The sequence below is a fragment of the Dermacentor andersoni genome, chromosome 1 (assembly GCF_023375885.2).
Source record: "Dermacentor andersoni chromosome 1, qqDerAnde1_hic_scaffold, whole genome shotgun sequence".
NCBI classification, from domain to species: domain Eukaryota; kingdom Metazoa; phylum Arthropoda; class Arachnida; order Ixodida; family Ixodidae; genus Dermacentor; species Dermacentor andersoni.
In genome coordinates, this window is record NC_092814.1 from 127,723,006 (window position 1) to 127,738,589 (window position 15,584).

General features: G+C 44.8%; 1 protein-coding gene and 1 long non-coding RNA gene across 3 annotated transcripts in view; one reads left to right on the forward strand and one right to left on the reverse strand.

Moving 5' to 3' along the window:
- LOC126544137 (MAM and LDL-receptor class A domain-containing protein 2-like) overlaps positions 1-15,584 on the reverse strand; it is a 115,864-nt gene that overhangs the window by 12,748 nt on the left and 87,532 nt on the right. For both annotated transcript variants that reach the window (XM_055062003.2, XM_072287079.1), the window contains exons 30-36: positions 11,257-11,382; positions 9,922-10,072; positions 6,460-6,568; positions 5,579-5,675; positions 4,893-4,946; positions 2,568-2,648; positions 732-940 (exon numbers count right to left, since the gene is read on the reverse strand). In XM_055062003.2, coding sequence (XP_054917978.2) covers positions 732-940; positions 2,568-2,648; positions 4,893-4,946; positions 5,579-5,675; positions 6,460-6,568; positions 9,922-10,072; positions 11,257-11,382 — 827 coding nt within the window. The remainder of the gene's footprint in view (positions 1-731; positions 941-2,567; positions 2,649-4,892; positions 4,947-5,578; positions 5,676-6,459; positions 6,569-9,921; positions 10,073-11,256; positions 11,383-15,584) is intronic.
- LOC129380584 (uncharacterized) overlaps positions 13,197-15,584 on the forward strand; it is a 114,678-nt gene continuing 112,290 nt past the window's right edge. Inside the window, exons 1-2 of the long non-coding RNA XR_008608736.2 lie at positions 13,197-13,423; positions 13,490-13,797. This is a non-coding gene — a long non-coding RNA (uncharacterized lncRNA). The remainder of the gene's footprint in view (positions 13,424-13,489; positions 13,798-15,584) is intronic.

A 15,584-nucleotide genomic window follows, 5' to 3' on the forward strand; every position in this document is an offset into this window, starting at 1 on the left:
ATTTTCTAAAGCAATTATCGATCTTCACTTTTATGTGCAACGTAGTGTACAGCATACGTCGCCACTTCAGGGAGTTATGCCAAAGGCTCACTGCTTGACGAGGCCCATCCGCCTGGGAACAAACAGTGCATTTGGCACATTGGCATGCAGGCATAACAACGTCGCTCATACATCCATTATAGGGACATGTACGGAGCTCTTAATCCGGTTTACAGCTTTTAGTTTATTGAACTTACCCTAATATGAAGCATGTCATAAAAATCCATCAGAAAAAGAAAGAAGAAAAAGAAAGCGCAAAGAAAAAGAAAGCATACATTAACCGATCCACTAAAAACAAACTCTGGGGTTTTACGTGCGAAAACCACGATATGATTATGATGCACGCCGTAGTGCTGGACTCCTGAATAACGATGAGCACCAGGATTTCCTTAAGTTGCACATAAATCTAAGCACATGAGCGTTTTTGCAATTCGGCCCCATCGAAATGCAAACACCGCGGCCGAAATCGAATCTGCGACCTCGAGCTCAGCAGCGCTATACGTCATAGCAACTACGGCGGAGAGTAATTCCGGCGCATTTTGCCACTTACAGGATATTCGGAACAGGAAGGTTTAAGGTTATTGCACTTTATTAAAGTTTAATGCTCAATAAGGCTTAAGTAAAGTTCAGAAGTACTGCACATTTTTGGTATATGTGCCTTTTCTCAACTTCATACATGGTAGCACACTCACGTAGTGGTTCGTGAGACTGAATTGGGCCGAAAACCATTGGCCGTGCGTAGACTCGTTGAAGTATGTGGGTCCTGCCAACAGTACGAGGCCGTGGAGTTCGTCCGATAGCAAATACCAGAAGGTGGCACACCGGGCGTCACTGCTGCCACCACCTGCTGTCAGCACCGCAAATTGTCCCGGAGACTTGGCTGAGAAGCGCAGGTAGTGCCCTGTGTTTACAAAACACGGATCCACCGACTCGCCATCACCTTAGCACGGAGACAAAGCTTTCCGCACTGACGTGGCAAACGAGATGCCTATTCAGGCCATATTGCTTATAGTGAGGGATGGCCTTTGAGCACGGATACAGGTGCTATGCTAGACAGGCTATTTCAATATGCGTCGTATGTCCGAACCTGCAGAATTCCATTCGGCTGGACGGTAAACCGCTAAGGCATTCGTCATTAGTCTGTCTTCATAAAAAATGAGAAGTTGTACGAAGAGTTCGCAGCCGCGATTTTTGCAAATTATCTCTGTAATCATAATTTCCAGCGGGCTTCAATTTTGAAGCGAATCTTTGTTTGCCGAGCGGGACAGGATTTGACGCTGCGGTAGCTGGGCTGTGAAGAGAAGGAGAGAACGTGAAGAAGTGGTGTGATGGAGAGGGGGAGGACTATAGAGATGAGGCAATGAAAGAGGCGAGGTGCAGAGCACGAGGGCGCTGCTCCGATCGGTTGACAAGAGCGTTGCATGCGCACCTGCGCTCGGTCGCCGCAGAACAATGTCGTCTCCATCTCCAATGTATTACTGACATGATCCTTCACTTAATTATGCTCCCTCCGGATCGTTGAACGCAGTATGACCCTAAATGCTACTTATTCTTCCTGTTGGAAACTGTGTGTAAGCTTCGCCCGTGTTCACAAAACAGTTCGTACGTTAGAACAATCTGTAAGAGCAGCCCTCAGCCAAATGTAATTGCAAGAACACTATTACCGAAAGGGGGCGGCTAATGACAGTTCTTACAGACGATAGTCTTGTTCATCTCTATCGACAGCCTGCTCTATAGCCAGGTCGATCGTTAAACAGCGATGTGGTAATGGAATATCATCCAATTACCACATCGCCGTTCACGGACATAGGCTGCCACATGCCAAAATTAGTTTATCCTCAGAGTAGTCAATACTCTTGGTGAACGACAGGGAGGGAGAAATCAAAATGCCACACTCTTGCTTGCTATCCTTATTTTTATATTTATGTTCATATGTTGTTGCTCAGTATCCTGAGGCAAGGTACAAGCGGGAATGTTATTTAAACAAAAATTGTGATAACTGGCAGCAAGGTACTTCTAGTTGGCTGACGGAAAATGTAAAGAAGGATGACAGCTAATTCAGAATGGCACCCTTCTAATGCGAAACACCACATGGCTTCAAAAGCTAAGCTAACAAGTGTATATATTGTGTGACTTTGACCCCAGGTAGGACAGTACTGCATAATATGAAATATCACCTACGCGCTGCAGTCATTTGTGCGCCCTTAGGTACACTCACGTTTACCCAGACGTTCAGATCTGAGTGAGCTGCGCTGCGGTCACACCGACTGTGCACATCATAGAAATTGTATTTTTAGACCTGAGACTGTGATCTGGAAAATACGGTGCTCTCAGAGGAAGTTATGTCGCATCTGCGTTATTGCAGCCGAACTGTCAATATTTTAATGTTAAAGCAGCATCTTCAGTGATACTCAAGCCCCTGTTGTGCGCGACTTGGTATTTTCGCGAGCGAGTAGTGCCTTCCTATGGTGTATCTTTTAGTATGTGCTTTCTCAGCAAAATATAGGTGAAGACCCACTCCTACTCACCTTCAGGCGTTGCTGTCGTATGGTCCGAGGGAAACCCGAAGAGGCCAGCCCGCTGATGCTGCCACCAGCCAGTAGCGAATGCTGCATGCCACCAGAAAGTATGTGACTTGGTTGGATGTATGGCCATTTTATTATCTGCTTCATATGTGGCTGACCATGTACAGTTGTACATTGTAATGAAACCACATAAAGGGTATTGAAATGGAAGAGAGATAGAAAGAGGTCTAGACCTACCACGCCATTAGTACATATGAACGGTTCTTAAAAAAATTCGGGTTAGCCCGAAAGGCGCAGCATCAATTGCGATAGCAAATTAGCAGACAGCCATAATAAGCAAAAATAGTGGTTTATCGCCCGTATAAACTTTTCAACACTCGCTTACTAAATAAATTAACGAGCATGGTGTCAGCGCGCACAGGCAAACACGCATACATCACATTGGATGACCGCGGACACTCGCTATCAAAACGCTTGCGTGAGGAAGCGCGGCAGCAGCAGCGAGTGAAGTGACCGTCGTGCTGTTTATGGCTTCAACGCCAACTAGGCGGCGAGAACACAGCACACGCAAAGCTACGAGCCTTCGGCCTACCTAGACTCTGCCCCCAAAGCAGTTCGCTTTCAAGATAAAGCCCGCGCGACGGCGCCATACGCAGTTGCTGCCGAAGTACAACGCGCACCCCCCCCCCCCCCACCCCTGCCTGCCCTCACTCCGGTTCCTTGCGGCGACGAAAGACGGCGCGCTTGCACCCCGCTTTCCTCCCTTGCGCGCGCGAGATCGAGCCGCTATCGTCGGCTCTCCCTCGCAAGCTTTCACTCGCACATACAGCATAAGGCGCGCGGCTACGGTGTTATCGCCCTTGGACTTCATACGGAACACGAAGGCGCCTTGAGTGTTGAGTGTCCATGTAATTGCTATCGCAATCGCGATAGCAATCTCGATTGCGATGTCTATCTATCTATCTATCTATCTATCTATCTATCTATCTATCTATCTATCTATCTATCTATCTATCTATCTATCTATCTATCTACGCCAGCCGTGGTTGCTCAGTGGCTACGGTGTTAGGCGGCTGAGCACCAGGTCACGGGATCGAATTCCGGCCACGGCGGTCGCATTTCGATGGGGGCGAAATGCGAAAACACCCGTGTGCTTAGATTTAGGTGCACGTTAAAGAACCCCAGGTGGTCGAAATTTCCGGAGTCCTCCACTACGGCGTGCCTCATAATCAGAAAGTGGTTTTGACACGTAAAACCCCATAATTTAATTTTAATCTATCTATCTGGTTATATAATTAAATTGTGAATATTGCTATTTTATCCGACTGACTTATATACCCACTTCGCCATTACAGTTCGTAGCGATGAGCCGACTACTAACATGGTCACTTCGCTTATATGCTAGCTTTTGTCTTCTTTTGGAGCTGTTGACATATGCATCATTAAAAAAGAAACAAGCGCAAGAAGACGTTGTAAAAGTAATTGTATATTTTCTCATGAACGAATTATAACTTTCGCTGCACTTCCGATGCAGACAGGCAATACAGCCCGCAGGAGGGCCCCAGATAAACGAGTCATTGCACCAAAGGTGGCTGTCTGATTGGCTTCGTGCTCGAGATGTCGACACTCGATAAAGGCCTTTGCATCATAGTTATTCGCTGTTTGCTTCCTGGTTCTTACAACGAGGAAAATGGCATAAGAGGCATTTTAAATGATATATTTTTGCACCTGTACGTTATTAACTTGGTGGTTATTAACTAGTATACTGCGTTAAGAAACGTATCCTGAACGGTTTCTGCACTAATCATGTACGAAAATGCAGGACAGTCGGCCACCTACAACAAAGCTACTGGCTTTGTTGTGTTCATAGTTACTTCCACAATGAGAGTCGGCGTGTCGAAAGCAGCAAGAAAAAACGCAGACAGAAGGGCAGAGAAACGCCCAACTTTCGTTGCTTTAGAATGAGAGTTTCAGTAATGCAAGCTTTTCATTCGCAAATTTTGGCCACTTATGTTGCTTAAAAAACAATACTGCTATTATTTTACTTAATAAACACGTATAAAATTTGGCATATTTCAAGCGAGCACTAATTGTAAAATTTCGATTCTCACAACTTAACTTGCGTGTCTATTTTGAAAGAACAGAAGTATCAGACATTGCATCCCTTTGCGCAAATAAATAGCCGTGGTACGCTGTGTCTTCGCTTTTGAACGCTGTGGTATGCGCATCACGCACGCCTCACCATCAATACTTTAAAAGCTACGTCAGTCGTACAAACTAAAATAAAATAAAATACAGGAAGCTCTTGTTTACATCTGTACCACTTACGGTCATACGAATTCTCCCAGGCAAGGCACGTGGGTCCTTCGAAAGTGCAAGCATCTGCAGAGAAAAAAAAATCACCATCATATATACACAGGTCAACTTTTTTTTTCTGCATATATGTTTTGTCCCACTGGCAGGTGCATATTGTTAGATGTGTTTTTGTGTACCACGAGCTTTACTCTACTTGCGGAAACCTCGATGTCATCGAGAAGTATGCCAGATTGTGTAGGATGGCAGCACAATACCGCCAAAGGTGGCATTATGCTGGTTGTGAAGTGGCATTGCAATGATATGAATTCAAACAATGTTCTGTAAGTCCAGTATGCACGTAGTTCAGAAAGGAGGAACTATGTATATATATATATATATATATATATATATATATATATATATATATATATATATATATATATCATATTAATAACAGCCGTTTTAGAAGACGTCCGGGCCGTTTCAGGATAAAATTAAGCCTGAATATAGAGGGAATTATACGGGAAACACCTGCTCATAAATCATCAACTGGGTTATCATTATGAAGCGTCCTAAATGACATCAAGTGCAAGTTTGTTTTGATAAAGAGGCTCTCGGTTGGTACTGAGAAAAGTTGGAATAATACAGAGTACGACTAAAACAACGAATAAGAGCGCTAGGCCTTTGAACTTCGTAAATTTAAAGAAACTTATTCTTACGTTGATCTGGGCATGGCCCCTGCGCAAGCTCGATGTCATCGAGAAGTATGCCAGATTCTGTCGTGAAAAAGTCAGGGATCCGTGCTTCAAATACCACCTGCAAGCAGAGGAGAAACGAAATGATTTTCACATCCTTCGTTTATATGAAATCATCACTTTAAAAAAGGGTTAGTGGTCAAGGACATTTTTCTGTTAAGTATTATTTGCTAATATAAACGGGGTAACATTCTATATTAGAGGTAGGCAGGCACGTTTTTGATGACTTGATAAAGGTATAACTGACTTCTATGATTAATTAGCTTCGTGGAGTAAATAGCGAGAATTGTTTATAGGTTCTCGCCTTATACAGGTCCGCAGCGCTGGGATGAGGTTATAATTTGCGACTGACAGAAAGAATGAAAAAAAGAAGACGTTATGAGAAAGAGAGAGCAAGTTGGTGGAGTCCCGTTGGCACTGCCTTGCTCAACAATTATGTGAATAAACCTTTGTGTGCCGTTGTGCAAATGTGCCGTTGTGCAAATGCAAGCAGCCAGCACTGCCTTCTCAAAAGTAATCTCTGCATTGGCTACAAACTGTAGAACTTAGGACTCAAAGGACGCATTCGCAGAATTCTAGCTCAAGAACCTTTGTTTATTTTGTTAATTTTATTGGCGAGTGTTACAAGATGCGGCCGTGGCCTTCTTCAATATCTTATTCGTTCGGGTAGCTATAGAACGCTTGCTGAGCAAGAGCCCTGCATAGCAATAGCCCTGCATAAACTTTGCTTTCCGTACAGTGTAACAGTCATAAGCGCTGCCCATCTATATGAAAGGCTGTGCGTAAACATATTCGGCATATAAAAACAACCTAGTCAGGCGTCAGCGGAAGTCTGAAGCACTCGCCTGCCAAGGCCTGTCGGAGGCGACGTTTACCGAGCGACCGTTCCACCAAATGCTCTCTTCGGTGTCCACTGAAAGGAGGGCGTTGCCGAGGCCTTCAGCGTGAACGAGCCTGCGTGCAGTCAAGAGCATTCACACCACAGAGATTTTTAAAAGCGAAGGTTTTCCTTGCGAACCTCGCCAGGTTTCGTGACCGTGGGTGCGGCGGCCTGGTTGTTCTCTTGCAGAGTATAGGCCAGCCAATCACAGCGGAGCACGGGTGACGCGCGTGCCGCTGAGTTCCTTGCACCACCACCAAATGGCGCTCGCCTCCGCGGCATCGTATTAGACTCTCTTCAATGGCCGAATAAAGCTTTCCGTGTAACTTCGTGCAGCCATTCAATAAACACAACCTCGTGTTTCCCCCGACTCTTTATGCACTCACACAAAACTTCGCTGTACATCGATTCCAACTCGTTGGATCTGCTGCATTTTTTTTCTTTCAGCGGTTGACAGCGCCAAATTCAGAAGGACGCAGGGTTATGAAAGACATTATGACAAACACGGAAAGTATACTTTTTATAGTTTTGACTATCTGAGAGGGAAGAAACGGCAGTCGTAGCCTTGCTTTATTCCCCCACCCCCCTTGCTTTGGTGCTAGTTTTCGCGTACTTAATGTTTTAGCTGAGATATCTTGCGGTGAATTTCTTGGGCCGCCTCTCAAATTTTCTGTCTTGCTAAACTGCTGCACCTTTGCCCCTTTCTCCTCATGTTCCTGCACCGTGTTACTCCTTTGGCTATTCGGCGACAAGCTATCAATAGAGCAATTTGGTTTTCTGCCTCCCCAGACAATTTACCCCTGGTAGTTGTTACATTCGCATCATAATAAATTTTGTACGGGATAAAGTAGCTGCTGTTATTTTAGTGTATGGAGTTTGTTAAGAGCTGGGGATAAAATTCGAACCACTAAAAAAATAGAATAAAAATAAACGACACAGAATAATAATTTATAGAACAAAGCGAACAAACAGAAAAAGCAAGTGAGGATGGACGGGAAAACGAGGAGTTTTGAGATGCTTGTAACAACGCAATGTGAAAAAGACCTTAGGAGCCGGCGTACTTAAATTTATAAGCCCGTAAGGTTTTTCTATCACTGGTAAGACTATTTCGCGGGAATATGCACCGATCCCTTGAAGCAGTTCGGGCTGCTGACGGTAAACGGGAAACGGAAGCAAACAGAATGTAATAGAAAGAAACAAGGAAGCCTAAAAGGTAGGTAAACAGATTGTTTGCTGATGACGCAGTTCAACAACAGCGGGGTGACAGTTCCACCTCGATGGATTATCATGTAACTGGTTTGTTGACAACTGGCGTTTGCTTTCCTGTAAGGCGTAGAGAAACAAATTAACCCAGTACAGCAGCATATGCTATAATGCGTGCTATTATTACCTTTGGGATGTCGAGAATGTCCTGCAATCACTTGCAGCATCATCTAACAATTAATCGGCGTTATTACTTCCATATTATAGAGAAAGTTAGCTGGCAATGCATGGACGGAACGCTGGCCTGTGTGAAGCGTTACGCTAGCCACTAACGACGCTTGTTAACGACACTCAGTAGAGATGATGGCCGAGGAAAGGATGGCATTTTAATTTCGCTTGAAACAGTGATTTATTGTTGGCAGCCTTGACAAAAAAGTTCTGCAGATCCGAAGCACTTGTTGGAATCTATGTTAAGCGAAGCGAAGCTATGTGCATAATGTTTGTGCACAAGTTTATCGATGTTCGCTCTGCAATTAGTGTACATGCTTATGCTTAAGCTTATCAATGTTCACGCTGACGTTGGTGCACATAGTAATTAAATGAGTGCAAGAGTTGTCTGAGTAACTCGATTGGTCGTGAAGATGTTTATGTAACAATAAAATTTTACTTCTATTATTATTATTATTATTATTATTATTATTATTATTATTTCACATCCAGATATGAAGGAGAACACTGGGGCGTAAGCCTATTTCAATCTGTTTCTATTCTATCTCTGCCACTAGCCCTCCACAATTGGTCGAACATTTTTCGGGCCACCCACATCATCTATCTGTCACGTGACGTCACGAAAACCACGACAGCTCCCCATCTGATATAACATGTACACACTGATTATGCATGATTAGGCCGAACAAAAGAAAGATAACGGTTTCCGACTCAACGCCTTTTTCACCATTAGCCCTCAGCTATTGGCCGAAGTTTTTCGGGCTGCACACACTTCGACTGTCTGTCACGCGACGTCACAAAACCGCCAAAATTCACCACCAAAGTGTCATGTACGCTCTGAAGCTGCAATAATATGCGGAACTTAATTTTTTTCGTAATAACCGGAGACTACCCTGTTTAGAAAGAAATGAAAGATGGCTGCCCGCAAATCGCTCTGGCACGGGCTACTCGTAGCTGTTGAGGAGGATTAAATTGTTTGTGCATAATAAAAAAAAACTGCCAGGCATTATAACGTTGTTGAACCCTTTCCGCACGTATACGACATCAATATGTCAACTCTTGTTCAGTAAGGATCTGTTTTAGCTTCATTTTTAACCTTCCTTTGCACGCCGGTGCCATTTTCGGCCAGCCATCACAGGCTATGGGGAAGCGGACCAAAGGCAAACGCCGGCAACACCCTCTTCATCCGATTATCTACTTTCACTCCGCTAGTTCAGACCCACCGATTACCCTCTCCACTTCTGCTCGTTCCTCACCTTTTGTCAGCCAATTAGATAAGAAATACCTATCAAGGCAGTCAATGCTATTTGCCTTCAAAGCAAACAAAAGTGACCTCCTTTAAACGAGGCGAGCGTTTGATTGGGCTGTTCAAACAACGTGGGTCGTCGTACATGGCTTGCGTCGGCGGTTGACGTCAGAAGATTGGAATAAAATAAGAATGGAATAGTTATACATTATAAGACCCCTGCTGTTGTAATATCAAACGACACGTTGCATGTCGTGGTAATGAGATCTTGCAAAGCGATGCGACGCCGGTACCTATTAGGAGAGGAACGCCAAACCTTGGGGAAGAGGCAAAGACAGCAGCGCTTTAATATACTTAAACATTCATACGCCTTGTGTCACTGAGGTACAATCATTCTTAGCGAATGGCCAAGGATGGGCACACACACAGTCGCACATACCTATTGCCGAAGTTGTGATCTAAGACTTCATATTCTTTGTGTCACAGTGGCATATCCATGTTAGGGGATTGACTAAGAATGGGCACCCAGGTGGCACATATCCACTTACACGTACTTAATGGCCCAGGTTGCCTACTCGGCAAGACAGCACCCACCACATACCCAGTAGCGCAAATTGTCTGTGTATATGGATAAATATATCAGGCGAGTAACGACGACCAACGCCAAACCTAGCGGAAGAGCCAAACAAAGCTCTGGTAAAAAAAAAAAAAAACTGTTTGCGCTGGTACCTACACATGATTGTAGCTCACCTGTAGACGTTGAGCTCGCTCTGTTCTCCATGGGCACGCCACCAGAAGCTTAGACAGGCATCCGGCGTTGCATTGCGAACAGGAAGATGGATCCTTGCGATGGAGTTACGGCTCTGCCTGACGGACGTTGTGTTCAAGTATAGAAAGTGGCCTTTTGAAACAAAAGGTGTGAATGCCTCGGTCAGTGTTCTTGCCCGCGCTCAATATTAGCCAGTCAAATAGTTGACCACACATATTTGAACAGTAGCTCCCGAAAAAATAACGGATACGAGAACATATTACAGACACCAACGGTGCCAACGATACGCGTCTTGCATTCTCATGTCCGCTGTCTTCCTTTTTTGTTTATCGTAAAGTACTCAATAACTATCCTTCCAATGGTATTCCAAACTTCTATACATGAATTAGAAAATCATTAAAGCGCAACATTGTGCGAATATATTCAAATCGTTCCTCTGTGCACTACGTAACACAAAACTATTTTTTCCATCTTCTTTGTGATTCTAAATTTGCCAATCATAGTGTGATTGACCTAAAGCTTCAGACGTGCATTTTCCACTGAAATCTTTATTGAGACAGAAAAGTAAAAAGGAAGCAGATAAATAATCCGCTGGGATGCTTGATGACGAGGCTTTTTTAACTCTGGCGCGGTGAGCATATAGCATTCGCCAAATGCGCGTCAGCATATTTTATGTCTAGCATGGCTACTAACCACGGATTGCTTTAACGATGCACTAAATACATAAAAACGTGAGACACCAAAAAACCAACTCATTATCTGAAGTACAACGATTGCTGGTTCTACTCTGTAGAATGGGTAAAATGCCGGGATTCGCCAGGAGGTTCTCGTCCCTTTCTGCGATGCAGTTACTGCGGGAGTCGACACACTATTCCTTTTATCTGTGCTAAAGAAATAGCACTAACTGTTAAATGTACGCCCGATTTGCATGTTAGTACAATTTACTTATGTATAACCTGAAATCTGTGTCTATTTCTAGGTGCAACCTGACCACAGTGCTATAGATTTTTCATGTGCTAGACTTTGTCCCCGTTGTTGTTGCTCTTGCTACGCCGCAGTGTAAATTGCGTAGCACTCGTGTGCTCAAGCGACAAACTTCGTGCGAAAATTCTGTTCTACTCATGACAATATTTTTTGTCTATTTATTATTCTCAGTATCTATTCCATGTGACAAATAGGAGCTGGTACCTTGAGCCCAGGTTAACTAAAAAAAAAATATTAATGAGCAGCGCACTGTCAAGTTTTGATGTCTCACGTGCTTCCCGCTTCTAAGAATATAAGCCTATAGTAGCTGCTCCACCAGCATTTCTTCTTACCAAATGTGCTTCGCAAGGTATGATCGGCGACACCGAGCTGAGATCCCTGCTGCACAGTCCACTCCCGAACGTTGCTGATGTCCCGAGTGTGGCCGCATTCGACGCTGCCTTCGAAAGCACAAAGAGCTGGCAAGGGAAGAGTTTCTTTTTAGGTTGTTGTTCACCACGTCAACGTAATTAAGTACGGTGGACGAGAAATGTCAGAAAATATGGGCGTACAGGGCCCTTAGCGTAACGCTGTACTTTCTGTGTGACTAAGAGATCCGCTCAAACCTTGCTGTGGTTGTCAATGCTTCAACACTGACAAATTTGGTATCGTTCCTTCGTTTGTGTCTTTAACACAATGTTTGACTTTAGTGGCTCGTCAGAAAGGCATATTCGACCAGACGCAATGTCGTGCACCATTCGTAGTTGAGCATAAACAAAGCTTCACAATGAAGGTGATATTTTTTTTATATAGGCTGGATGTTATCGGGGGCATCATACTTTTCTTGTTTAATGCTGTTATATCTGTGTACCCGAGCATGCGGTAGTTGGTGTTATTCATTGATATTCAGCACTGACTATTGCAATCGTTCTGACTTACTGTATACCGCGTTCATCGGTGACACAATTTACGATTATTAGTGACAGCGGTCACTGGAAACTCAATCAATGTGTGAAGACCACATTTGATGAAAAATTGTCGTTCTTCGCGTCCGTGAAACAACTCTATACTAAAAGCAGATGTTGCTGAACAAGCGCACGAATGCACGAAACAAAATATAATCTGTTGTTCGTGCACCAGCACGTCGTTTTGTAGCAAGGTTTATTAACTTGTTGACGGAGCTATTTACCAACACAAGCAGATTCATTGAAGGCATGCGAAAAGTACGGTTTTATTGTGATAGCAATCATACGGAGACGCGTTCATACGATAGCAATCATATGGAGGCTAGAGGCGCGTTCGGCGTCGTCGTCGTCGTCGTCTCGCTGGAGCGCGCTTGACTACCAAAAAAAAAAAAAAAGAAAGAACGACGAAGCGATGTGGACGCCATCCGCCTCGGCTCTGTGGTGGAGCCAGGCCAGCGTTCTGCCTTCCGCTGCTGGCATGACCATTGTGCGCAGCTATACTACAAACGCACTGGCGTTCCTGCTGAGCTGCTGTGTGTGTGTAAGTGTTGCGGTTTTACCACTTCAGAGTTAGAATGACTCCGGAACCATTCCACCTTTTCGCGACCCCGGAATGGAATAGGAATGGAATGGCGACAACGCTTGGAGGAATGGAATGGGATTGGAATTAAGCGCCTTTTGCCCGGAATAGAATGGGAGTGGAATTACGTCTTTTTGCGAAAATAGAGAGCTTTTTCGTCTACGTGCTGTTTTTTTTTTTCAAAATAGGCCGAAGAACCAACCAGCCCACGTTCAAACATTAGTAAGTCAGAGCCTTGAATTTATCAATAAAGCAGTATTTTCAAAATGGCTTGGCTGATTACAAGCACGGCACATTTATAAGCAACGCACCTATACAATTCTGTCCTTATAGACTGAGTTTCTCCGAAGTCTGTCACTCGATTCTTCGTGTAACCGCGGCTCTATGCCATTTGTGTTCGTCGTTCGGAACTACGGCAGTGGCTAGAGGCGGCTAGAGAAGCCCAACGGTTCATTCAGTAGCTCGCTCATACTGTGAATGCTAGACAATGCTTCGAAGCACCCCCCCCCCCCCCCCCCGTCGGCTCTCTGTGCCATCCCCCCACCCTCCTGTCCAACCTTCTATCGCAAATAAAAAGCGCTTCCACAGCGCACTGCCACAGTGGCTCCCACGCCCAGCGGCTCAAGCACGCAGTAAGTCTGCCAACATGGCACATAGGAAACAACTTTGTGAAATTACCCGCGAAGAAAACAAACAAGCTGCAAGCTGCAAGCTTTGCTACGATACCATACATGCCGTAGTCTGAGTTTCATCTAATTTGATTCAGACCTAAAAAGAAAGCACGAACGTGAGTACCCGCAACAAGAGAAAGGGCTGGCAAGCCAGCCGAAGATAACGTCCGCCTTCACCGCTGGGTGCAGCTCTGTGCCTGTTCATCAAAAGGCTGCTCTTGACGACGCCATAATCAACATGATTTGCACTGACATGGATCCCTTTCGTCTTGTCGAGAGGGAGTGATTCAAACAATTTGTAACGGTAAGTTTGACAATATTATAAGCCGCCTTTCATCAAAGCAACTGCTTTGTATTCTTTCAAATTCAGGTCGCCGTCCCGGGCTACAAGTTGCCATCGCGGGATGACCTCGGAGAGAAGTTCCTGCCTGGGAAAGTACAGCGCTGCAGACTAAAATATCATCGTCTTTGGCGGGAGCGGAGTACGTCTGTATCGCAGAAATGTGGATGTCGCGCTGTACGGAGGGCTTCCTGGCTGTCGAAGCAATATTCGTGGATAGCGACTTCACGGCTCACACGCACCTCCTCAGTTTCACTCGCCTGACGGGGAGCCACACAGCTGCTCGGACCCGCTCCGAGTACAACGCAACGTCGCTGCAGTGGAACATCGCTGACAAGGTGAAATATGTATTTTCGTACAATTTCGCCTCCGTCAACTCTTTTTATTTCATTTTCCAAGTCCTTCGCATGGTGACAGATAACGCTTCATGAATGATAAAGACATTTGCATTTACCGGGCGGGAGACTGAAGAGTACGATGGTGATGACGATTTCGACGACTGTCTGGAACGCTTAACCAAAGAGCTTTTAAGCGAGTTAAATCAGTTGGAGCAATTTAAGTTTGACTGCGCCGCCCACAGCCTGCAGCTTGCCGTAAAAGACCCCATTCGGCAGGTATGCGCTTATAAATAACATATTGATTTCATCTTATGCGCTTTGATACGTCGTTTATTTATTACTATATTCATGAACAATTGTTTGGGCCAAGCTTTGTTAAATAATTTGCAGTGAATGCATGGACAAAGAATGTACGAATATAATAATTGTAGTTTGAAAAGTAAGGGCAGACAACTGTGCTTATTACAGTTTCGGTGCTCTAAAGCTTTATTATGCAACTACCCCAGCTGATGTTTAGCCGAATTTTCTAGCGTGCTTCGCTTTTTCATCTTTGTGATTCGTGGTGCATTTTCCACCATGGCTGTGGTGACGAAATTTGCTTCCCATCAGATAGTCCCTGCGGATAATTTTTTCTGCCGCAGGCCAGGCACCAAGCTTATGCGACTTCGAGGTCTGCTCTCACCCTGTCAATCAACCGTTCTGAAATACCTCTAAAGACGAACAAAAACAAGACTGGCACATCTTGTAAAGAATGCCCACGGTGTCACAAAGTTACATTTTAAAAGATTTGTATTTGGTTGATTTCTCGTTCAAGCTCCTTTTGTCTTATTGTACGCTGTGCTCCTTGCTGTTTTTCTCCTTTCGTGTTCTTTTTTCTTTATTACACCCCTCCCCTCCTCCCCCCCCCCCCCCCCTGCCCGGGAAAATGAAATCCTGCGTACGTCACTCCTTCGAGTACAAATTGCTCTGCCCGTAAACACAGTTGCTTGGTATATAAGATCAGTCAGTGAGGCCGCAGTCTGGTGCTAGTATGTTTATTTGAATGACGAAGCCCATTTCATTAAGCTAATACCAGTCGTAGCGCCGTAGCCATAGCGCTACGTGCACGACATTTGTTCCTGAAGAACAAGAAGGTGCAGCCTATGCATTAATGTGCACTCAATTTATTGTAGGGCTGGAGAAACTGGCTGTATCTGTCCCCACTTTATTTTTTGTAATGAATTCTTGAGTGTCGTCGAGTGCAATACCGTACGAATACTTATGTCATCATTCTCTTTCTCAAAGTCTATTGCATTGCATGTTTGCCGTTTGCGCTACCTGTACTTGCAGTGGCAATATTCACTAATTGTCGTCCTCGCTTTATTTTAGGACCCAAATGCCGAGGAAGTCGTACAAGAATGTCGCACTATCCTTGCATTTATACGCACGAGCACCGCCGACACGGAAGAAGTGTTGAATTTGGCCGGTCTGCATTTGGAATCTCACAACGCGACGAGGTGGAACTCGCAGCTGCGAATGATGAGAAAGCTCGTTACCACTTTTTCGAGTAATCCAGGCTTAACAGAAACTCTGCACGCGTGCAAGAAGGCTAAACTGTCTAAATATGAACTGAGGCTGGCGAGACTTGATTGCGCTTCTCTGCCCTGCAGAGGAAACCACGGAGTTTCTGCAGAAAAGGCACGAGACAGCCCGGCTATTGCTTCCCGCGTTGCGAAATATCGATGTTTCCCTTGCGGAACTCTTAAGCAAAGGCACACTTCTTTGCAGAGAGGCCGCTAAAGGCCTAC